The sequence below is a fragment of the Neodiprion lecontei genome, chromosome 2 (assembly GCF_021901455.1).
Source record: "Neodiprion lecontei isolate iyNeoLeco1 chromosome 2, iyNeoLeco1.1, whole genome shotgun sequence".
Classification (NCBI taxonomy): domain Eukaryota; kingdom Metazoa; phylum Arthropoda; class Insecta; order Hymenoptera; family Diprionidae; genus Neodiprion; species Neodiprion lecontei.
In genome coordinates, this window is record NC_060261.1 from 33,412,424 (window position 1) to 33,437,763 (window position 25,340).

Consider the following 25,340-nt stretch of genomic DNA (forward strand, 5'->3'; position numbering starts at 1 on the left):
CGTTGGAGTAATAATTTCTTGTTTCATACTATTCGTTCCGTTTCACCGAGCAAGAGTTACTGCTTTTTCGTCTACCGATAGATAGCTTCAGTCTCAAGCGTCCCAAGTAGATAATCAAACAATTATACAATGAAACCAATTTATCTTAACCGAGGTCTTACAAAATCCATATTTGTATCCAGATTTAACCCAATGAATTTCCATGTACAAACGTCAGAGTATTACGAAATTCATTCGTTTTGCATACCAGGAGCTTGAGTGTTGTTAATGAATGAAAAAAATCTAAACTAGCCTTGAATCTCGCTGATTATACATTTTGGTATTGTGTTTTGAATGAGGGAGGAACGGAGGTAACTGATGTGCAGGGAATTCTAATCGGAGTTCTCTGTTTTCGTAATTAGAGTGCACATAAATTGCACCTTTTTTTTGTGCGGTTTTACAACTAAAACCGAGCTCCGGAAGTGGCGAGAGTTTCCCAGCCAGATCCCAGTTTAATAACCCGCCAAGAGACACAGCGGTGTTATGATTTTGGCATTATCTGGTTTGCGGTTTAGCGCCGGGTAGGTAAAGGCATATACATTGCCGCGTATATCTACTTCATATACTTGCCTGCGCGTACAGTCGGCGTTACCACACTTACCGAAACCGAGAAAATAAAGCTGATTTTCTTTAATTTCCTCACACCGAAATCATATAAGTGACAAGGATCACGAGTGGAGACAGTGAGTGTTATAATTTTTATATATAGATTTATTGATGATTTTTGAATATCCGTCGATAAAGTTGTTTATGTACAAAATAATGTTGAGATATATATGTATATATTACATAGATATTATATAGATATACATATATATCTGTTTTAAAGTTATTTAAGTTATAATTAGTATCTTATGTATATATTTATATATATAACGTCGAGATGAACGAGCAATTGCAAGAGAAGAATATAGCTATCTATTTATCCGAGTATTTGCATTTGCTCACCCAAGTCGTGGACTTATATTATGTCGAAAGTACGAATAACTTGAGTTTTTTTTTTCCTCTTAAGAGTGAGATATAGATATATTCCTTCCGTTCGACTATTTACATCACCGATAGATTATGAGATATAAGATAAGAGAATTCAAGACTCGGTAGTCTATGCGTCTATACCGCAAAGAGAAATCAAGTAAACCGTAGCAAGACTGCAGAGTTTTGTAATCGTCACTGCTTCCGTTTTTTCGATAATTTTTATTTCCTTCCGTCCTTCCTTCCTAAGATTTGCAGAGTATGTGAAAATCGGTTATTAGTTTATTTCTTGTTCAGCAATACGTTCAGCGTTAAGAGATGTGTTCAGGTAAAGAATGTAAATCCAAGTAAAAATTATGATCCTTAATACACATACATACCTTATGCGTGATAAAGAATAGCTCTGTACCAAACTAGTTTAAAGTCAGACTTATGCTCCCTGCATTGCGGTTTTATTTTTCATTCTCAATAATTTATAAAAAGTAATACATATGTTGAAGCGAAAACGGAATAAAAGAATTCATCGCTCAGCTGTAGAAAAAATGCTTTGAATGATATTTGAAATGGTAAAAAACAAACTAAATAACAGTAATAAAAGAATAACGGAGCATAAATTGACTTTAAGAAAATTCAATATGCCTACGATAATAATTTAAGTGACATATATAACGTACACATGTGTATGTGTATGTGTGTATGTGTTGTGTACCATGGATTATTCGCAGCTGTCGCAAAAGGCTGAATTAGTGAATTACTGATTAGGCTACATAATATGTTATATATATATGAAACAACTTAACATCGCCTAGATCGATTTTGAACGTGAATAGTCAAGTCAGCATATGACGATATAATTTTGAAAATATCTTTACAAGCAGTTCAGTGTGACTGTATATTGCTTTGTCGTTAAGGCTTGTGCTTTTTTTTCTTAATAATGCTTTATTACACGAATGTACAACAACTATATGTCTTTTTTGAAATACCTTAAAGAATATTGAGCTTCCACGTTTGTTATGTTGGAAATAACAAAACACTTTTATTGAACATCGATGAAAGATGAAAAGGTTTCGCTCTTTTCTCTGCAAATTTTATTCTAGCAATAAGAGAAAAAAAAACAATTCTACAAAAACGAGAAAAGCTATCTGCGAAAGCAGTAAGATCTCAAGTGAAACGCATGCAGCGTGAAAGTATCATATGGATATTTATGTAGAAAAGTACACGACACCGAGAAAAAACCAAGTAATGGAGAGCAAAAAAAAAAATATTGGAAGAAAGTAAGAGAGAAGTGTTGTTATAGATATAAGAACGATAATGTGTGCATTTCATAATATATATGATATAATAGGAGCGATGAGCCGATTTCAATATCAAATACGTACCTATGTATAAAGATAGTAGTTTATTTATAATATAGCGTTACAAACGATAAATCATAACCTAGACCGATATTTTACTTTTTCAATTTTCATCTTTATTCCATTTTTTGTTTCGTAAATGCATATTATACGCTCATGCTAATAATAAATTTTGTACAATAATTTAATATCCTCATCATTTATCATTATTCTTAATATTATTAATGTTATTATTATTATTACCGTTCGGTCTTAATTTAGTTTTAGATTTAATCGTAACATTATAATCTTCACCGACTTATTCTTCAACTTCTATTGGTTGACTAGCATTACAAAACGATCAAATTTACACAGACGACATCTCCTCGTATAATAATTTTCACTTGGTATATTGTAATATATATATTTTTTTATTATTTTCTTTTTATTCGCATACTTGCATAATTTCTTGACCCTTCGATTTGTTCTCTACTTCTTTTTCTCTCGACCTCGCAATTCAAGACGTATTTTGCATGCCGCTATCTGGTAAATGAAATGCGCAAAACAACGGCAGTGATATATGGCAAACATCCGCGGATGCTGAGATTTATCTTCAAGATTGAAAACATTTTTTCTTATTAAATAATTGTCTGTTGTATTATATATTTATTTACTTTATCATTCAAATTGTTCTATTGAATATGTATACCATTTATGTAACATGTAAGATCGTGTGAATTTTCATATTGTCTATCTATGTATATCAACGGGTTTTGTATGAAAATTTGTAGACAAAAAAGTGCAATACACGATATAAACTAAGGTATACACGGTACGCGATTTTAATACTTGATAACGAAAATCCCAGGCTGAAGATTGACAAGATAAATGAAGAAAAAATGTACGCTGAATAAACGATGTAACCATTTATCGATCTTCAGATAAGAACTCGATCGTTTTGAAGCGCAATTTTAATCTGACGTGATATTATGGATAAATTTATTTAGTCACTTTTTTAATTTCAGTTAAAATTTATTTGTTGTTTGAATATTATACAGTCTCTTTCAATTATTCATTGGAATTTTTACGAACGTCTTTTTTCCTTTCCATTAATTGAGTTATTCAAAAAGACGATAAATATTAAACGAGCACCCTAAATACGAAATTTCAATTTAGTCTTATGTGTCTCCGTATCCTATCGGTATTTTTTTTCAAATTTATTCCCCTTATATAATTCTTACCCCAGTCATACAAGCAAAACAATCTAAAGATCAGTGAAATTTGTATAATCCATGAGGTAATATCAGAGAAAACCTAGCGATAGTTTCTTTTTCCTTTGCTTCTGATCTGACTGACGTAAAAAGAATATATATATAATTGTATGTGTAAAAAAATAAAGTACCAAAAAGAAAAGGAAACAAAGACAACAAGACAAATAAATGCATGATTGCATTTATAGAGGAGAAAATTCTCTCTGCAGGTTAAGTAAAGCACTGATCGCAATTCTTCCTGCTCCGTGGCTTAGCTCAAGGTGCAATCACCTTTTCTCACCCAAGATGGCGATGGAATTCCACCGAGTACACTCCAGCCAAGAAATAATGTTATCCGTTATAGGTAAATGCAAAATATCTTGTTTGCCAGATAAACGTTGACGAATCAACTTGAAAGCAGAATAAAACGAAGAAAATGAATTGAAGAACAAGTAATTATATCCGTACGAAACAATTTTGCACGTAAGCGCGAATAAAAAACAATTACAGAGTATAAATTAGTTGGTCAAAAAAAAGGAAAGGATGAGAAGATTTTTTCATGCAATGTACGGGTTAAAAAAAAGAGAAAAAACAGTATATTAAAAATTAAAAATAATGTAGGAATGATCGACAACTGGCAATATCTACACACGTTTATGACGGGCCCGTATGTTTCCTTCGACAGGGAATTGTGTTTTTAACCCTAAACTATATTATGTATACATGTATGTATATATATAATATTATACAATGTTTTCTCTCCTCATTATAAATCGCTAATAGACAATTATTGGTGTTTTAGAAAATAGGTCGACCGTCTAGAATAAATATCAATTTTACATATACATATATCGCACGTATGCGTAAGTTACGATTATTTATTATATTATTAATAAATTTTATTACTCAGCTTTACTATGTTACACGACGCCCTTTATGTATGTATCTTTATCTCTTTTCAATTTTAAAACTTTTCATTTTATTGTTAGTTCAAGTTTGACAACGGTAAAATATTCAAACCAAATCAAGCACTAAAGGCAATTAAAGAAAAAAAAAAGAAGAAAAAAAAACACAGTAAGTAAATAAAAAATAAAACAATAAAGCTCGAAACAAAGCCATGTCCGAAAATGAGATGAAAAGAAAAAAATGATATATACACGCTAAAAAATCACTCACAGATTGGAATTAAGCAGTTAAGGTTGAACGTAGGTTTAATCGTAAATTTCTCATCAGCATTGAATTAGATTCGCACGTACACAGTCGGAACGTATTCGCGTACGTGTATTTATAAACTCTGCATATATCGCGGCTCGCGTTGCGTGATGGCGACGGAAATCAACCCGTTGAATTCCGGTCAGAGATAATCCCTCCAGGTTCTCCTTGGCACATCTGACACCGGTTGTTAAACCTTCGCCCAGCGATAACGACACTTGGATAGTTTCACGTTGCCGAGTGTATACACGCTACACATTATACGTACACGTGTATTAAGAATAAAATGACATATTCATATACGTTGTATACTCTCTTATCACGTACAGTCCAAGATTAAGTGAAAACCCTAGTACGTATGGTGGGAGTGTATGTGTGTGTGTGTGTGTGTGTGTGTGTGTGTGTGTGTGTGTGTGTGTGTGTGTGTGTGTGTGTGTGTGTGTGTGTGTGTGTGTGTGTGTGCAGTCACAGCTAACTTTCTACGATTCCGCACTGCATTATTACATTTTTAAACGTGTCCTTTTTTTACTCACTTATTATTATCCTATTATCAATCTTCAAATTTCTTACTCATTTATATTTATTTTATTTATTTATTTATTTTTTTTCAGTTTTTTTCCTTTTTCTTCATTAAATTAGTTATTTGTTATGTATTTTTTTTTTCATTTTTTCTTTTCTTTTTGTATCGTTTAAATTACCTTTCAGTCTTCTGTTTCCAACGCGGTTCCGCACCTCATCATCATTATCCTGACCCTCGTCTTCTCTTCAATCCTCACATCATCGCGCATATCGAAGCATCGTATGATAGCAACAAACAACGCGTCAACGTATATGTGCTATATATCCTTATAATATCCAATAATAATATGTATACCCCTTTATTATATATGTATAATAACTTGTAGCAACGTGCCGTCATTCGTTACGTTGAAAGAAAGTGAAAAAAGAAACAAAAGAACGTAAAAGACTGAAAGAATCATATGCACTTCAGGCACGATAAGTACCAATGATCCCATTCCTGTCACGGTGTTCCTGAAGATCTTGCTCAAGGGCGTCTCTGTGTTTCTGATGATAATGATGATGATGATCCCTCTCCCTCTCTCTCTCCCTTTCCCTGTCCCTCTCCCTCTCCCTATGATGATAATGATGATGCGGCGTGTGACCGTTTACCGTCAGAGTCGGATAAGAGGACTGATTACAAGAGGGGGGATGAGATCGGGGCGGCGGCGGCGGATGCCCGGGTATTATGCCATTTTGCAACGAACTCCTGCACGACGATCTGCCGCCCGATTCAACCAGCGAACCGTTCTCGTTACCACCGCGTGCCGGAAGCGCGGGAACAGTGGATGATGCCTGATGATTCCGCCTCAGCGAATGATTCGCCATGTGGTGTATCCTCGGTGCGGTACCATTGATACCGTTGCAGGTCACGTCTCCCTTCTGCTGTTGCTGCTGCTGCTGCTGGTGATGTTGTTGCTGCTGCTTTTGCTGATGGTGAAGGGAACCGGAATTGTTGGTCCCGGTATTGGAGTTACCGGAAGCCGAGCTCGTTCCCCGTTGTACACCCGAGCAGGGCAGCGTCCCCGGCCTGCGCATTTGTCGCGCTGTTTCACCGTCGATGTAGGTGAACCCATCGGCAGGCGTGGTTCCACCGTGTGGCAGGAACCAAACGCCGCCGTTGCCGGGGCTCGCAGCCCTGAGTTCTAGCTACAGTTCGGTAACCGGTATCGGTTTTATGCCTGCGGCAACTTGGGCCTGCTGCTGGGCGTGAGCCGCCCTGACGATGTACTCGTCGTCGGAGAAGGTCTTCTGGTACTCGTGCTCCTTCCGCGATATCGCCCGGTTCTTGTAGTCCTTCAAGGCGTCGCGTACCCGCCGCCTGCACCTGTAATACAGGAGAAGCGCCAGTCCGGCGAAGAGTACGAGTCCGGCACCTCCCAGGGTTGCGACCAGGGCCTGTCGCCTCGGGTCCGAGAAGGCGCATCCCAGCTCGTCCGGCGCCATTCCCTTCAGGGACTTGCCCCGTAGATCCTGAGGCTCGGCGCATACCACCGGCGTCGAGTTTCTGGCTGCCAGGACCTCCGACAACCAGTGAAGCTCGCAGTCGCAGACCAGCGGATTTTCACCAAGGTCCAATCGCCTGAGCTCGCCCCACGCTACGAGGGATTCGGAGAACGTGACGAAGGCGTTGTCCCGCAGCATGAGGTGCCTCAAGTTTGGCAGTCCGGCCAAGGCGCCGTCCTCCATGCTGACCAGCCGCTTGTTGCTGTTCAGTGATATGCTCTCGAGGTTCGCGTTGTCGTTGAAAGCCCCGCGTTCCACCGTCGTCAGGAGTTTCGCGCCGCAAACTTCGAGTCGTTTGAGGTTCGAGAGACCGTGAAAGGCGCCGGCTCTCAGCGCGGTGAAATCGTTCTGTCCGAGGGTGAGGTCCTCAAGCCGAGGAAGAGTGGCCAGCTGCCTCGTCGGCACTTCCCGCAGCTTGTTGCCTCCGAGTTTGAGGTTCCTCAGGGCGTTCAGACCCCGGAATGCCCCTTCGCTGACGTTGTCCAGTCCGGCCCCCGTGACGTCGAGGACGGCGAGTCGGCTCAGCCCGTTGAAACCGTCGTCGGGTAGCGACGAGAAGGCGTTCAGGCCGATGTGGAGTTCGGCGAGAGCGTTAAGGGGGCTCAGCGCAGGGGACGGAATGCCCCTGAGCTGGTTGTCGTCGAGGTATAGAACCCGGAGTGAACCGAGTCGCTGGAAAGCCTCGGGGTCCACCCTGGATATACGGTTCTGACCGAGATCGAGCTCCTCGAGTTTGGTCAGCGACGTGAAGAGGCCGTTCTTCAGGATCTCCAGGTAATTGTCCCGCAGGTTCAACACCGTCAGGGACTTGAGTCCCTGAAACGTCCGTTCGGTCAGCGCCGAGATTTTGTTGTGCTTCAGGTGGAGCTCGACGAGCTGTTTCTGGGCCTCGAAACTGTTGTTCGGTATCGTGACGAGGTGGTTGTTCGACAGATCGACGTTCCTCAGGTCACCGTAGAACTGGAAAGCAGCGTCGACGATTTTTATCCGATTCTCCTTCAGCACTATCCTCTGTATCGAGGGGTTCAGGGCGATTGGTATGACCTCGAGGTTCGCCTGGACACAGGAGACCACCAGGGTCTCGTCGTCGCAGTCGCATCCGTTCGGGCAGAAGGTCGCTGCTGTTTCGACCGAGTTCAGTACCGCCGCCAGCAGCATTACGAGATGCAGCTTCGAGGCACTGTGACGTCTCGACACCTGGAAGCACAAAGAGATAATATAGCGTTAAAGGGTGTGCCGGTAGGAAAATGTCACATATAACAGTTAGAATGAAGAGCAACATTTATCTCGCAACGGCAATAAGCTAAATTTAGATCAAGCTTTTTTCTCCCTTCTTTTTTCAATAGCGTTACCATGTCACCAACGATACACGAATACGAATCTCTTTCCAGTTTCCCTTGCGGGCAAGCTCTCAAATTTTCTTCTCTTTAACTTTGGAGAAAAACAAACAAGGACAGAAAGAAGAAAGGAAAGCTTGTTCGTTAGAATGTTTAGACGACTGTTTATAGGAAATCGATGTAAGATCATCGTTGATTGAAACCGAAAAAGAAGGAAGAAAGGAAATGGAAGGTGAGTATTCGTCGAAGCAAGTGTGATATTAAACTGCCCTCTTCATTCAAATACCGCAACAACCGATGCTTACAGAGACGCGCTCTTGATGCCTTGCGGATGATAACCTGGCGGATTTTTTATCTGCGGTTAAGAAGCATGGTGTCGGCGTTTCCGCTAAACCTGCGAAAGACCTGCGTAGGATATATTTACGGCGTATCTCTAGTTATCTTTAGCACCCCTAGAGGACAGCAACCGCGATGAAGGAGAAGGAGGAGGAACGGAACGAAACGGGGGAGGATATATCGCGAAAATGTGTGCCGATATACGTTTTCAGCACGATTCGTCCCTCCCTTTCGCCACCCCAGCCCAATATCCTTATCGGATTTATAGTTATCCGCTATTTGTATATAAAATACGAGCCTATACCATTTTTGCTCAGTTTTTTTCCCTGCTCGCTTCTGATTTTTTTTTCTTGATATATGTATATACTTTCGCCCTATCGTATTACTCGCATTAACCGCATGTGATGGCAATTTTACGATAATAAAAGTTTCACGATCGATTCTCATGCGATACGTGGGGGGGATTATTACGTGAAACTGTGCATCAGATCGTTCGATTTTTTTTTACGTTTATCCACAATTTTTTTTTCTGAAGCTACAATCGTATCGGTCGATGTGAATAACATCAATGTCGGTTAAATTTTTATTTTCCCTACGTTACAAGTTGTTTTTTTTTTTATTTTTATATATATTTTTTTTTTGTATTTGATACAAAAATCCTTCTATAGGCACAATTGTGATTGTAACATTTGGCGAGATGAAGATAATCACTTTATCCGAGTGTATGTGACATGTTATCAGGTGAGGGTAAGAAATTTTCGAGAAATTTCTGGAGCCTGTGGCGAAAGCACGAGATTGTCGTAAAAACATATCGAGTATTAGCTCAGTTTATTAAACACATATATACAGCTTGCAGTCGAAATTTTAAAAGATGTCGTCCATGAATTTGAAAATTTCGAAACCCTGTTCTCAAATCAAAAACTAGTAAGACAGAAATGTAAGCTCTGCAAAAAAATAACTAAAAACAAAACTTAGAAAGTAACAAGTAAAATCCAAAAACTAAATTTGACACTTTATTTATCGGTCGTTAGTCGCGAGTATCGAGAAGTAAAAAAATAAAACGAACAACGTTCCAGTTAAAATAACAAATATCTCGTAAGTTTTTCGTCGGCTGATGCAAGATGTTTTATACGACAAATATAAAAAATAAATTCAACAAAAAGCCAAGTATACGTATCGCACACGGTATCTACGTAGAGTTTTATACCTTCTCGCCCCTTCCACTTTTCCCTTTCTTTATTTACTCTCAGCTCGGCCACGTTTATAAGGTATATATATATATATATATACATATATATGGGTAAATACGAATACACGGAATGAGAAAAGGGAAAGAAAGGAAAGGTGTTCAATGTTGGAATAAGGATTGAATAATTCAAGTTAGGCACCCCGCAAGCATTCTGCAGCCTGCACGCGTGTACGTAAGTGTCCGTTCTGTTTACGATTCGGTAGAAGGGTCGCGAGGTAGGCAGATAAGTACCTACATACATAGACGAGGTACTTGCTGCACCGATGGAAATTGTACACCGCAGAGGTTACTACACGGACGGGCGCACACAACCTTATACGAAGGATATGATAGCGGTGAAAGTCGTGACTGCACGGCGGCACGGCGAGTTAAACCGAGTGTATGCCTACCTTAAAAACACACAGCACCACCACCACCATGCGATACGACTGGAAGGTATATAAGCTAGCGAAGACACGGTACAAGGTATGTACACACGGAGAGAAATAGTGAGGAAAAGGCAAAAAGCGGCGGGCGTATCTCTTCCCCGAAGCGATAAAAAGTCACCGTGAAAGAAGGTGGAGAAGAAGAACTCGAAGAAGAAGGAGTCGGGAGTCACCCGCACGTAGGTTCGAGGTATGTTGGATACTGCTTCAGGGGTACAGAGACAGATCGTGATATATAATAACAAGAAGCCTACGTGCGCAGGTGACGCGTTGCCTTGTGTTTGGTTGTATTTTCTACGTGTACGCGAACGGACGCCGAATTCACGTGAGATTCGCGAACTAAGTAAGCTCTGCATACCCCGAAGCGGATAATCGGCCTCTGCCCGCGCACGTGTTCTCCGTTCCGCACTGACACAGGGCCCCAAGGCGTAAGTCGAATGAGTAATGGGACCGACGCTCCGGGCACGTACGGGGACCAAGAATTACGTCACGGATATCAAACGTCGCGATTCGAGCCAACCCATGCATCACGGACAAACCGACTTAGATATGGACGGATGCCGTGCACTGTTCTACACAAGCAGACCCTGCTTGGACAAGACAAATATTTTATATCCACAGCATCAGCGTTATCGTATTCAAGAGTATCGTGCCTCTGTTCGTAAATTATTAATTTATAATTTATAATCACAGATCGTTCGGATGATTCGCATTTGCCTGTAGGATTAATCAAACAATGCCGGATACCTGTGAAATAGTTATTATTATTATTATTATTATTGTTGTTGTTATCATCGTCATCATTATTATTATTATTATTCCATTTGGCGCGGTTCGATTCCTGGAAATAATTGAGGCGAATGGAGTTGAATAATTGAGGTGAATAGTTGACGTAAAAACCGTATTAACGATCAACTAGAAATTCAACTTCCAGCGAAAGTATTTAAAAAAGTTTTGAATACGTGCGGTTGCACGGATAAAAATCTTTTCAGCCGGCCCTCGCACATGTATATATACATATGTATATGTATAATATGTATACGTGGGAGAAGCTTGCGGCATCTGAAGGTAATAAAATAAACGAGAACGTGATGTGTACACCGCAACGTGTATAAAGCGGAGGTTTGTCGAGTAGAGAAGAGAAGAGAAGCTGGATGACTGGTCTTCTCCTTACGCACACGAGTCTAGTCTAGTCTAGTCTAGTCTCAGGCACCGAGGAGCTTGCGGCTTTTCTCCGCAGGATTTTAAGACACGTGTGGTACACGGTCGATGGAACGGAGATGCGTAGGAAGAAAAAGAAGAAATTAGAGGAAAAAATTAACCACATGCTAGGAGGCGAGTAGCACCCCATAGATATCATCCGTGCCGGTGGAGCATATCCAGCATACGCCGCTCCATTTGTAAATACATATAAGCGTGTAGTTTTATGCAGGCTCGTAGCGATTGAGAAATAATCCTGACAGGCGAGTAAGAAACGCTCGTAGATGAGAACGCGTGCAACACCTAGCCGTATTATACAGCTTTATATACCAAAAGCACCTTCTCTTCACAGCCGCAAGTTTACAAAAGTTCATGGCTCTGTACACGCTTGTTATAACTACACGAAGCACCGAGTGTTCCTTTATTTCCAACAATCTTCGCTTCGCTCGTTCCCGTACAACCTAACGTGTACCTAATGGTCTGGGTAATGCGATGCGCGTGGAATGGAAGACGCACAATTGGCTTCAAAAACCGTCGAGTGTCCTCCGCGGACGGAATTTTTTTTTTTTTAAATACGCCTAATGCTGCCACGGCGAAAACGAGAAACGTGGAGGGAGAAGGAGAAGGGACGGAAGAAAAATAAAACGAAATAAGCAAGGTGAAATAGAGAGAGAGAGAGAAAGAGAGAGAGAGAGAGAGAGAGAGAGAAAACGACGAAAAAACACGTAATACTGGCCAACAGCCAAGGCGTATAACTTTCAATAAGCAGCGTTGAACGGGCATGAATATTTAATTCGTGAATATTTCACGGGGATCGAGTTCAACCGCGTTTCACAGCTTAAGATGACAACGAAAACGATGATCTCTTGCCAAGATACCGTTTTGAAAAATGATGGAAATTTAAATAAGATTTAACGACAACTTAGACCACCGAAATTCAATCTCTGATCCAGTCTTATTCTATTTTCTTACGGCAATAAAATTCAAGTATATGTGAGATTGAAAATCTGTTTTAGATTCAACGAGACTGAAGCGAGTAACGTTAAACGTATACGAAACATCGGGGAAAAAATTACTATTGCCCAATTTCAGAACGATCTCTATAAGAAGTTGGCTTTTCAAAAATATGATTATGTTATTGTTTATCATGATTTACAAAATTTCAGACATCCCTAAGAGCGCGAAGTAATGATTTTTCCTAAACATGTACCGTTGCAGTAACGTCACCAACTTCATCTTCATTAGATTTAAAGAGTTTTCAGGATATTTTCCTGCACTATACAAGTTGCTTGAGCAACGCTGAATATACCGCGAATTCCGTTTGCGAATCTCGCATAATTAAGTACAATATACGCAACTCCTTTCAAATAAAAAAAAGTATAGCTACATATGTTATTAATAAAAAAGAATAACAAAAAGACAAAATAAAACAGATAAAAAATTCTTCACACTCCAGAGAGACGAGTCCATCCGAGATTGAGGAAAAAGGAAATTGTACGACAGAAAAGAAAAAAGAAATCGATGAATAAATAGAATGACTTGGAAAACCGAATGAGTTTCGGAGCTTGTTGTGTAAAGATGGAGTAAAATTGAGCAGCCGATGCCAGTCTCGTCGAGGAACAGAGAACCATCCTCGACCGGATCGTCGTGTCCTTTCGTACATGTGCTCATGCGGATGAATTGCATACATGCATATATACACATACATATATATATATATATTCTCGTAGATATAGCGAGCAAGTAGCGCACGTGTAGATCTACGTGAGTAAGGCGAGCTGCGGTGAGGTGGACGCGGCAAAATAGCACGGCAAGATAAGGATAGAGTGAAATAAAACAGAAAAAAAATTTAAAAAAAAAAAACACGAAATACAAGTTAAGATTGAGTCTGCTTTCCGCGAGTGACTCACGTGTCTATTAGGAGATCGGGTTAACTTTGCGAATCAGAATGTAAGTATAGTTCTATATGGGATAGTACACGTATAAATATAATACACGTACGCGACGATAGGCACGTATTGTGTAAGTGTAAGTTGAAAAATTTATAAATAAATATAAAGAAGTTGTGAGAAACCGAGACTGTCGAAAGATAAACTTTGTAATCTTATTTATTGATAAGAAGGAAAATTATATGGCAAGTTCGGAATGTAAGTAAAAGCACGAATCACACACCTGCGAGCTCTGTCGTCTAATCTTATCGATAAAACGGTATTAATCACGGATATTTGAGGTAGGTGAGACGGAGAGTTGACCAATCGTTTATCCTCATTGTCAGTTTGTAATCTTTGATGAAACGAGGGCACGAATGCTGCGCGGTGTAAACGTTCACGCAGGTAACAATGTCCGTGTACAATTGTTTGTTGAATAAACATTGACCGAACGGAGCATACGGCTTACAGAATCTATACGGAAACAAATGAGATACGTATCGGGTCGTTCAACTCGCATTAGAATAACAAGATTAGACACGACGGCAAACGGTTATCTCGAACGTTAGCATTTTTCACACTACGTACGGAAGTATTTCGAACCTAAATATCACACGTCGTTTGTAAGATAACGAATTTCGCGAGGGGGTGTATAATTTGGAAGTGGAATAATCATCGGTACAAATATTTATTTTCAAACAAGGCTTGTGCTGCTGCCGATACAACCAACGGTAGAAAAACTTGAAGCAATTTTCGAAAAGTTTATAAACGATCAGTGATAATCAAATTCATCTTGACACGATGGATCGAAATTTACAAAACATTATTCTCGAAGGTTATTTATAACGTATAACCAAAGACCCGAGTAGCTAAAGAAAATGGAAAAAAACCAACGGATGATCAGAGATAGAAGCATCGTCGAATTCTCTCTCAGAGAAAAAAAGAAAAAACGAAGGTTCCACTCGCCCAGCAATGTGTGAGACTCAATTGAAGTTGTTGTACTTTCTCGGAGGTCAGATAAAAGACCGAGACAATTTCATCTCTGTCCTTCTTCTCCTTTTTACTCAACCTCTTTCGTTTTCTGCTTTGACCCTTATTTTATCAATGGCCGGCTCGCGTGTTACACCGATAATTGTCCCCCGTCTATTTGGGTCGAAGGGCGCAAAGAAACGGTGCGTAACAGCGTTACTTATCCCCCATATATTTTCGTCCGTTAATAAACCGTAATTACTATTCATATTCGTGTCAGCGTCGATTCTAATTTCCCTCCAACTAATGTATAATGCACGTGGCTTATGCGCCTCTAGAAGCACCACCGCATACAATGTACCGCTGCATGCTACGTATTTCTAAAGGAAAGAGACTAGACACGATCCTCCTCCTCCTCTTCTTCCTTATTCTCACTGTCAGATAATCTCACGGGAAATTACATATCGTATGTTACGCGGGATGTGTCAAAACATTTTGCGTACACGCAGTGTCGTGTAATACAAAGTTACAGCAGGTTGGAAATTCCGAATTCCCTTTCCGCCTTCGGGTAGCCATAATCACGAGTTTCGAGCTGGGAAATTCCCCATCCAGAGTTAGAGTTCAGAAATTAGGGATTCGTCAACCCCATCTCGCCTGGCAAATTCAACTTCGGGGGACATTTCCGTATCAAATATATAATATCCGATGTGGTTCAGCATTTTTTCTACCCTCTTGCACGCGGTAGAGCAGCGGCACAAAGTACACAAAACTACAATCAAGATTGTAAATTTATCAAAGAGAAACGGACCCGTAATTTTTTCTTCAAAATCTTTCATGAATTACTTTCCTTTCGGTTCAAGCCTCTGTACACCGGCTCAGGTTTAAATATAGAATCATGAAGCCAGTTTGCAGATAGCGAGGCGGAGTTTTAGGCTCGAAAGCCAATCGACAGGTTCACCTACGCGTCGACAAGTTCCTGTCGCTTTTTGCAGAGTAAGCCGCGAGGATTTGCTTCATTTTCTATACATCACATATGCGCGTGTGTCTGAATAAAAATTTATTCGAACCTGGGTTAAAAAATTGGTGTTAAAAACGTCTGAATAGATTGATATTTTATAAAACAAAAAAAAAAAAAATAAAACAGACATACGTAAAAGCCTCGACACGTTGTGTACGGAATTTCTTTCTTATTTCGTTCGTACTGTGACGTTGTTGGACGTTACGGAAATAAATATGGATTCGTGAGTTCGATTATCAAGCCAAAATCAAAAGCGTAAATAAATGTCGTGAAAAAGCTTTAATTGCAGTGTACGTGTTTCTGGTTTTAAGTCTGAAACAAGACTGTTTTTACAATAATGTTGGTTGACGCAGCAACCTTATTCTTTTGAAAGACATAAGAGGTTTATAAACGTCTTTTACCTATGATGACTACTAGATCATGAAAAATGGGGCAAAACGGGTGATTTCACCCTTTGTAACAGTACGTTTCCGAATCTTCGTGCTATCGCTCCCGACGCCGATGCTGATGCTGCGGTCCAGAAACGAGATGAGATGAGATGAGATGAGATGAGATGCGAGCAGACCAGATCAGAGCCTGCAAACCGGCGTCAGACTGCCCAAGGGCAATGCGCGAGTTGTATTTCAACTTGGGATCAATATTTATTTTACTCGACCTCGTGTAGCGTTTTATCTCTAACCGAACGCAATACCGCTTCTGCTTCTGCTTCTGCTTCTGCTTCTGCTGCTGCTGCCTTTTGCCTTTTCCGAAACACGTGTGTGAGCTGACTTCTTGTTACGGTCAATTCGGCTACACGTAACGGTTTTTAGGTATTTTATGTCAAAGCCGCAATGTATGCAGGTGGATACCGAAGATGGGGAAATCATGAAATTACATCATGATATTATGCTACTGTTGTGCGAAACTGTGATTTTCGATCGATGTACTGACTGATGTTTTAGATTTCTTCCGTGGAAGTTCACATTTAAATATAAAAATACCGCTGGTCCAAAAATAGAAACAAAGTTCGACGAAGACGTAAAAGAGCGTCGATCGCCGTGTGTAATTATTAAGTTGTAAACTGAGGGAATCTCATTGATGAAATTAAAAGTTAGAACAATAATTTGTATGAGTTAATGAGATTCCAATATTGCGCCAGACGATAGAGCAAGATACGAAAATATGTTGCAAGATTACGATATAGACGAGTAAGATATTTTCTGCGAGGAAAAAGAAAAAGCCGATTTTACATTTTCGTGCTCAATGGACGAAGTTACGAAGAATTTTGTTTGAGTCGTGTAAAAAGCTGACTCAACGAGGAAAGGGATTAGGCCGGGGCACTGAAACTGAAGTAATAAAAACTGGGAGATACGTCTAATTACCAGGTTGGAAATGAACTCTGGCATCATTAGCGAGACGCACTGGGGGTAACGCTCAAGTATACTGCAAACAAACCCATACGTACATACATGCATATTAAATTTACCCACGAATACTCTTCCGCATGTATAACGTAATGCATACATAAGCAGGTACAAATGCGCCCTCTGCGCTCCTTTTTTTTTTTCATTAGTTAAAGTAACGCTCTCGACGCGTAACACGGTAAATACTTATATCTCGTACTTTGACTAGGCAAACAAATGGATTTTCACTATTTAATATTCTTATCCCCCGTGTATTAACAAATCGATCGATAATTTCCAAGAGAAAGATATAAAATAATCACCGTTTGGACAAGGCTTCTCTCGATGCTGGCACAAAAGGTTATTTCTTAAGATTTCAATTTCTACCTTCGCAATTTCCTTTCTCCGTTCTTTATTTTCCCCCGCTCTCTTTTCCATCGAACCGCGATTTGCAACAACGATCATCGGAGAACAGTACGTTGATTTAGCTTTTCCGATCAAGAGAGGCGAGCTCTTTCTTCTTCCTTCTTTCTTTTCTCTCACAGTTCGCTGAACGACGACTCCGTTTTATATACAACACATATAACGATGCAGGTATATAACGTACAACTCGGATGCACAGAATCGCTGAATCGGTTATGCCGGAAGATTCAGCGACGCAATCGATCAAAACAGGATAAATATGTGGGTACTGTGCGTCTATATGGATTACGCGTTCAAGGTACGAATATCGATAAATTTCTTCCCATAGGAAGTTGTTAAAATAACGACGTGCCTGCATACCTACCCCAACTCGTCTCGTTGCTGGCTGCTATAAAGCAGCCGCGTTGCTGCCAACTTGTATGATATATCTACTTTTAATATGGGAACCATCGCACGTGTCTGCAGACAAACGTTTGTTCTGATTTCAGCGATACACACTCAGTGACGCCGTGTAGATTTTGATTAATGGTTTTTCGTTTACCGCGGGATTCGCCACGATCATTCTTTAGTTTCGTTCCGGCTCGACTCGTGCCTGCGGGTGGGCATAGATTCCTCTTCGGGTTTATCACGCGGCGTTCGAATTACGCTTAGATAACAAAAAGTTGCCCAGTTTTGCATAATCCCTAGTCTTTTCCGTCCACGCGCATCTCTACATATATAATTTCCATTTCACTGTATTATATTTCAAAATTTTCTCCGCCCTCGCAAAATTCGGTCGTACAGTTTTCAAGATTTTATCACATTACCTAGTCACTTCGTTTTTCTCCGCTTGCCATTCCCATATACATATATAATATAATTATATAAAAATAATGATTAAAATTCCACATGAGAGATGAATTTTCAAGAGCACACCTCGATCGCCGCGAGGCGTCGGCGATGTGCGCGATTCATTCGTTTCTCGAAACTTTTCTCGACGGTTTCAAGCCCGAGAATGGAAAAGATGACGGCACGGACGTTAGTCGCGGTAACCAGCCTCGGCAGACCATTTTTTTATTTTTTAATGCATAAAAATCTGGGTCAGCGGGGGTGTATAAGCTCAGGCACGTAGAGACATGCATTGTTGAAGCACGTACGTACAATATACGCTTATAATGGAAGCGCATTGCACGCATGGGGTGGCGAAAAGAGTAGCGGGCGACGCCAGGTGGTCGAAGTGCATGCTGGGTGTGTCGATTAAAAAATGTCAAGAGCGACACGGCTGTTCGTGAAGAGGAGGGGGAATTTGACTTGTCGAAAGAAAAAAGAAAGTATAAAATATCAACCGGTAATTCCGTTGGGCGTGAGAGAAATTTTCATCAATTAATTACGTATTCCTCCGTTGCTCTTTTTAAAACATAAATATATATGTACCGCCGGGGGGAAAACACGAGGAAAAAAAAAAAATTGGTGCCAACCGCCTTTCCGACTATCTGTACGTTATACCGTTACTAAAAGCTGCTGTGCAAGAGCAGATGCAAGCGCAGCAACGCCTCCCCCTATACTATTTTTCATCCCCCGGCGCCACGGGTATCAGGGTAACAATCAGTCAATAAAAGTTTATGGGGTCGCCGCTATGCGGACAGTTGCATGTCAAATTTTCGTCGCGAATAATTGTAGAGTACGTACGCATACGCGTAACATGCGTGTATACTAACGTTGGACAAAGTATAAAAACTGTAATAACGTAATATACTTGGCAAGTTTTTGTTCCGATATTACCAAAAACGGTTTCTCCTTTCCTCAATATTTACTCGAGAAGACGTTTCGTTATTTGAATCGACCGCGAGATGGGACCAAGTTTTTGGATAAAAAAATGGTTTTTCGAAATCGCAACGAAGAAAGAGGGGAAAACAGCGAGAAAACAGTCAGCAAAGATACGCGTGGAAGTGGTTCGTTTGGCTTGGTCGTGAGTTGGGTCGTTTTGGAGGGTTTTGGCAGGTTTGGTTGGTCGGGGTTGTGTGTTTCAGATAGATGAAAGGGTTTCCCTCTCTTCGTATGGCTATTGATTTTCCGTTTTCTCTCCTCGCGAGGCAAAGCCAACCGACGGACCGACTTTCCTTTCTTTCTTTCTTCCTTCCTTTCCTTCTTACTTCCTTCCTTGCTTCCCTCCAACCAAGCTTCACTTTCCTAATAACAGTTCTTTCAACTTGGCAAAATATTCAACCGGGCACCTCGGCTCGCGCTCACCAACCAGCCAAACTTTCGGAATTTGGGATTCCAATTGGGACTGACAACCAGAACTCTCTTCTCCTCTCCCCTCCCATCAGTTTCTCTCCTTTTCTTCTCATCCTCGGGAATAAATCCTTCCCATCGACTTCCCGCAACATTCCCAAGCTCAACTTTCCCTTCGCGGGAGATTGATTAACAACAGACTTATACATCGTGATCAGAATTAATCATGACCCCCTCTCTTTCTCTCTCTCTCCCCCATTGCATAGATTCTTGAAATTTCATGTCTCAATTATAACAAAGAAACGAAATCCAATAACTTTAACGCGACAAAAGTGTTCAAGTAAATTTTTGCGTAGTCGACGCGTTTTTTAAATCCATTTTCTTCCTTCAACTCTTTCAACCTATATCGTAGGTACTATGCTTATCTTCCACATTGGCAGAAAGGAAGGATGGAAGGAAGGAAGTAGGGAAGGAAACCAATCCTTCATTGTTACGTAGGCGGTGTGTAGAAGTATCTATCTTATCGAGAAAGAGAGACATGAGCGGCGAATGGGCGAGTACCGAAATGAATAATGGGGTGGCCTTTGATGATACGCGCAAGACACATTTATCATTCAAGTTGCGGCTCTCTCCTGTTTAGGGTGGGCGGGTTGTAAACAGGGGTTGGCAGCAGAAAGTGCTTTCCCGCGAATCGAAGACAGAGAGAGCGTGCGCGGTAAAGCGGGAGCGAGAGAGCCGAAGAACGACGAGGATTTCGGGCGTATAATGACAAGTCTTGGCAAATTTACTTACTCCCGTCGACGATCGAATCGCCGATATTGCTTTTGAACCGGCTACCCACCCATCACTAATTCAGAACGATACGCAAATACACGCCGATGACAGGATTCCGAGCGACTAGCCAATGGAAATCCGACTCAAATATGATTCGACTTTATAATATAATTTCAACCCTTGCAGAGCTCCGCGCCCATTTGCAACTGGGTACGGCTTTTCGTGAAAAAATGTACCAACAATGATTAAAGGAAATTCAAAGCTGTGTCATAATATTATAAACGAAATGGCCGGCGATAGCGAAATCCGAGCAAGATGAGGTGAGGAGAAGTGATTTGAGACGCGGCAAGCAATCCTTCGCGAGTTCGAGGCTCAAAATTCCAACAAGATTCGGTAAGACACGACAGGTCGTAAGTCGTTGCAAGTGGTTTTTGAACCGGGATATGAAATTGTCCGGAACACCTCTTGTTTCCGATTTCTTTGCCTCCCACTTCACCGAGCAATTCCATTCCTCGTCCCTTCGACGCAAAATAGACGCATGGGAAGAAAGACTAAAAAAGCGATAACTTCGAGGTGGAAAAGACGTACCTGTAGAACAAGTAAAAGTTTCCCTCCTCAAGGAATAACGCCCAAAAATTCGAGGCAGACACGAAAGTCACGCCAGAATTTCGTCCATCGAGCGATCCCCCGTACGACAAGTCGCGTATAAGAAGACCACTGTTCGTGCTTCCGCTTACCGTTCTCCGATTATCGCGTATACGGTTTCAATGATGGAAAGCGTCACCGAAGCGCAACGAAACGACGCCGACGGACGGTTGGCTTTCGTCGACGAGTTCGTCAAACGAGCTGACTGAGAGAAAAGTTGAGCGTGTAGAAAAGTAAGAATCACGAGACGAGGCTACGTGGGAGTAAGGCGACACCCACTAATCGCTGACGTGGTTCGTACACACAGCCTGCGTCGGATACGCGATATGTAACGTACGGTGTGCGTCTTTCGGCATGCGCGGTGTCGTGACTCTACGGATACTACCAAGACGACGACGATGCCGTCCTTTACACTCTCAACGCACACTCCTCCGGGATAGAAGCTCACAGCCGCATCATCGCGTCGACTAGTTTCGCGGTGCATGGTGAACGTGGTACGCGGAGAGAGTGTGAGTTCATAAGTTAAATATACGGTACATGCGGTCTAAAAATAGAGGTTACTTTGCCGCGGTAGTTGAGGGTACAGTGACACGTACATCTCACCGCGGATGCTATACTCGATGCCTGATAAGAAACAGTCACCTCGTTCAACGCGACAACGCGTTCAGGGTACAACTAGAATTTGTGTTTCTACCGCGCGTCTAAGTCTGTAAGGAACTGCAGCTTGAATTTTTAGATTCGACGTCAACGTCGCGAAACATCGGGAAGAAACTCATTATTGTGCAATTTTAGAACGACTATGTGTTATATGTTCGGTTCAACGTGATTCATTTCATTTCAAACGATTCCAATTAAATGACGCGAAGTAAAGTTTGTTCCTGAACATGCATCGTGGCAGTAACGTTACTAACTTCAATCGCACAACGTGAATGACGTTGTCGTCCATGCAGGAAATAGTAATTTTTTGCATTAACTTTGAATAGTTTATTGATAAGGGTACAAATTTGATGAATTCTCTGACCCGCGTAAAGGTACGTATACGACAGTCCGAAAATTTTGGCATTCTCTCCGTCGAGTTCTATTAAAACTGGGCTGTCGATTCTAAATCGTGTGACAGGGGTCGAAAAGCTTTGGTTTGGCGGTACCTCGCGTGATAATATGGCAGGTAATTTCCGGGAGATGAAACATGGCCGACCTCGGAACGAGTGGGTAATGGGAAAAATGTTAACTCTTTTGCCATATCCGGTGACGAATTCTACCGTCGTCGTCGAATCGGTAAGAGGGTAGAAAAAAAAAAAAAATCTAGAAAATAAAAGTCCGCACCATCGCACAAGGGAGTTCCAAACTTGGAGAGCTACGCTTACAAGTTTTTTCAACGACACAGTAACGAAATCCTCCTCCATAAAGAATCAAAGGAGCGTGTGAACGTGGAACAAAATCTATAGCATACATTTTTACGTCAAAAATTTCTCGACGCGAAGAAAGGGACGCGAGCACAACGCTGAAAGAAAGAGAAAAAAAAATCAAAGGAAACGATTTGCGTATGTAAGAACAATAGTCAGGTTAATTAATACAAAATAAAATAAAAGAAAAGCAGCCACCATATGCAAAACGGGTAATTCGAAACAATTATTTATGATCTTATTCTCGTAATCTGTGACGTATCTGGTAACGCGGTCGGGCGTACGGAGAGCCAGATACACGGGAAATGACGTCATCGGTCACACACCGTGATCGGGTAAAGCTATGTAATAGAAAGGGTCGGTTATACCGCATAATACGGCGGAGGGTTCGATGCGTGATGTTATACAGCCGGCAGATTCCTGGTGCGTTGAATTTTTCGTTCACGTATTATTGTTTACCGAAAGAGTATGAGAAGAAAATTTCTTGGAACAAGGTCCGGGGTTAAATCGGTGGGTAAATTACGTCGACGGTGGCGATGCGGACGACAATGTGGGCGGAAAGTCAATATTTAAACTAGTAGGAAATAACCCGGGTCAACGAAACCAGCGACAATTAACTACCGAAGCACGTGCAGCGCATCCAAGTTTCATTTTCACTCTCGTTTTTCTCACTTCAATATTTTCTCGAGAAAATTTTAATGCACTATTTACAGCGACTTCGTCATACTTACATTTTCAATATCAACGGTCTACAATTACGTTCACTTAACAGAATACTATACGAAGCCCGATAACCGTATTGGCAATCCCTGAAAATTTTTTCAGAAATTCAAAAGTTATCTTTTCTTATAACGCGTAAATTCGATAATTTATGCCTTTAAGAGACACTCGAGTTCGTTAAATTTACGCAAATCGTAACGAATGATAAATTAAAAATCAAGCTCTTTCCCTGTTTCGCGCGAAAAAACTGACGTTGCCGAATATGAGCGGCGTTAAAATGAGAGGAAAAAAGTGTTAAATAAATTTTAGTACCCATCGTCCGTTATCACGCGGCTCACGCAACTCGCGGATGAATCCAACGTTTCGTATATTGTCTTCGTCAATAGGTAGGGAAAGTCAGTTAGTCATGACAAGGTATTGAGGCACAACAGCTATACATACCATTCAGATAAATTGTATCCAGCTCGCATTAGGCGCACCCCTAAACAGCGGGGGGAATTTAGGCTAAGGGAACGAAGCAGAGGGAGGAAGGGAGAAATAGGGAGATAGGGTGGTATAGATAGATAGAGAGAGGGGAGAGAGAATGGATCGGGGGAATGGCGAACCGGGACAATACGCGGTGTACGAAAAGTTACTAACGGCTCAACGGATGCATTGTGTCTAGGTAAATCCCAGTTGCCTAGCGCCAAAATCACATTAGCAACATTTCAGCAATCACTTTTATCGGTTGTATTACACCTACGCGTTGCGTTCATATATAATACGTGCATGAATTATCAACAATTGCCTGCAGTATGACGATTTTCATTAGACATGTTCGGTGTGAATGAAATAATTGGAATGAAACATAAATGTTTAGTTGCTCGGCAGTTTACAATTTTTATTTATGTTTCAACTGGTTCCGTACTTCGAAAGGGCGAAAAAGAAAAAGGTAAGCGAAGAAGAAATACAGGAGTGGATTTTGCGGTTTCTTTTCACAGCTAATCTATTTTGTTCCATTTTTATCTGCGCTATACAACTTGGTAATTTTTTTAAAATTGTTCATCTCGTATCTCTCAAACTCAACGTGCGTTCATTTTCGCTCTAGGCTTTGAAGCGTTGAATATTCTTTTATTCGGAATAATATCACTACGTATATTTCATTAAAGTCAACTATGTCTGCAAACGGTGATTTCACAAACCGTGAAATAACTAAAAAGCCAACATTTCATATCATTCAAACGTGAAACCTGCGAATTGTGTGATACATTTTTGTTTCTTCTACAAAACACCACACGTGGAAGTTGAGGTGAAAACGGTGAGAATCGTGGTCAGATCGAATCGGTCCATAATGCCCTATATACTCCGCATTCTGTGCCACAGGTTGAAAACTCGTTTCGACTAATTAAAAAAATGGCCCTACCCCCGAAGCGACAGTATAAGTTCTTTTATCTATTCGGGGTGGGTACATTCGTGAGATATTAAACAACCTCTGCGATAACGATCACCCTCGACGGATAGCCGGTAGCATTAGACACACAGCCCCGTCCTCGGTAACGAACGAAGATCCTCCCTCAGTGGCGGTAAACCTTAGAGGAGAGAAGAAAAAACAAGGATCGTCCAAAACATTACGTCACGAACGTACGTTTACTCCGCAGGGCGACGAGGGCATCAGACGGCGGCCACTCGGTTCATTCGCTAACTAACTCTCTCTCCTCTCTCTCTCTCCGGCAGAGCCACCCCGAGTTTTTCCCGCTTTCGACCCCTCGTCAGGGTGGTGGTCCACGAATTAGGGAATAGGCGAGTAGTATAGGCTGTCACTGTCACTGGCAGCACTACCACCGTGGATGAACTTTTAGTGCCGCTTTCGAACCATTCCGCAATCACGGTACCCTCGACCCTCCTTCTGATTAGTGGCAAATAATACCCCGAGGTAACAATGCGACTAGTGGTTCGACGATCTCACTTCACCCTCGCCCACCGGCGTCATCATCGTCCTCATCCTGCACCCTGAGTGGTGGTCCGCAACACGAGCAGAGCCAACAACAAACCAGCGATAAATACGCCTTCCTCGCACTCTCTTACATTCTCATTCTGGTTCCCGTTCTCTTTGCATAAATATACTCTCAAACTACGCAAACACGCGTTGCGTTCTGCCGCACCCTTTGTCTGCGGCACGTTGCTACCGGCGCTGCTAGTCGATGTTGCGTCGTTTGCGCGGATCATCGTCGTACGCCTAGGCGTATAAACTACCCCGTTTCGTCCGCGAATCGACCCTCGTTCGTTGATCAGACACTGGCCAATCAATTCGCGCATCTGTCCGTCCGCCCTGCGTTTATACAGCACACCCGTTCGCTCACCCTGCGGAGTGACGACCCTCCCCCCCCCCCCCTCCCTTCTTTTCACGCGCTTCATCTTCACCACTTCAATCTACTTTGAACAACCCTGCTGCCACCCGCCCTTATAC

The 25,340-nt window shown here is 41.5% G+C and overlaps 1 protein-coding gene across 3 annotated transcripts in view; it reads right to left on the bottom strand.

The window, feature by feature from the left end:
- Window positions 1–5,449: 5,449 nt before the first annotated feature.
- The window catches only part of LOC107226445 (leucine-rich repeats and immunoglobulin-like domains protein 1), a 296,998-nt gene continuing 277,107 nt past the window's right edge, over window positions 5,450–25,340 (bottom strand). For all 3 annotated transcript variants that reach the window (XM_046732867.1, XM_046732866.1, XM_046732865.1), the window contains one exon: window positions 5,450–8,068. In XM_046732867.1, the coding sequence (XP_046588823.1) occupies window positions 6,515–8,068 (1,554 nt within the window). In that variant the 3' untranslated portion in view covers window positions 5,450–6,514. The remainder of the gene's footprint in view (window positions 8,069–25,340) is intronic.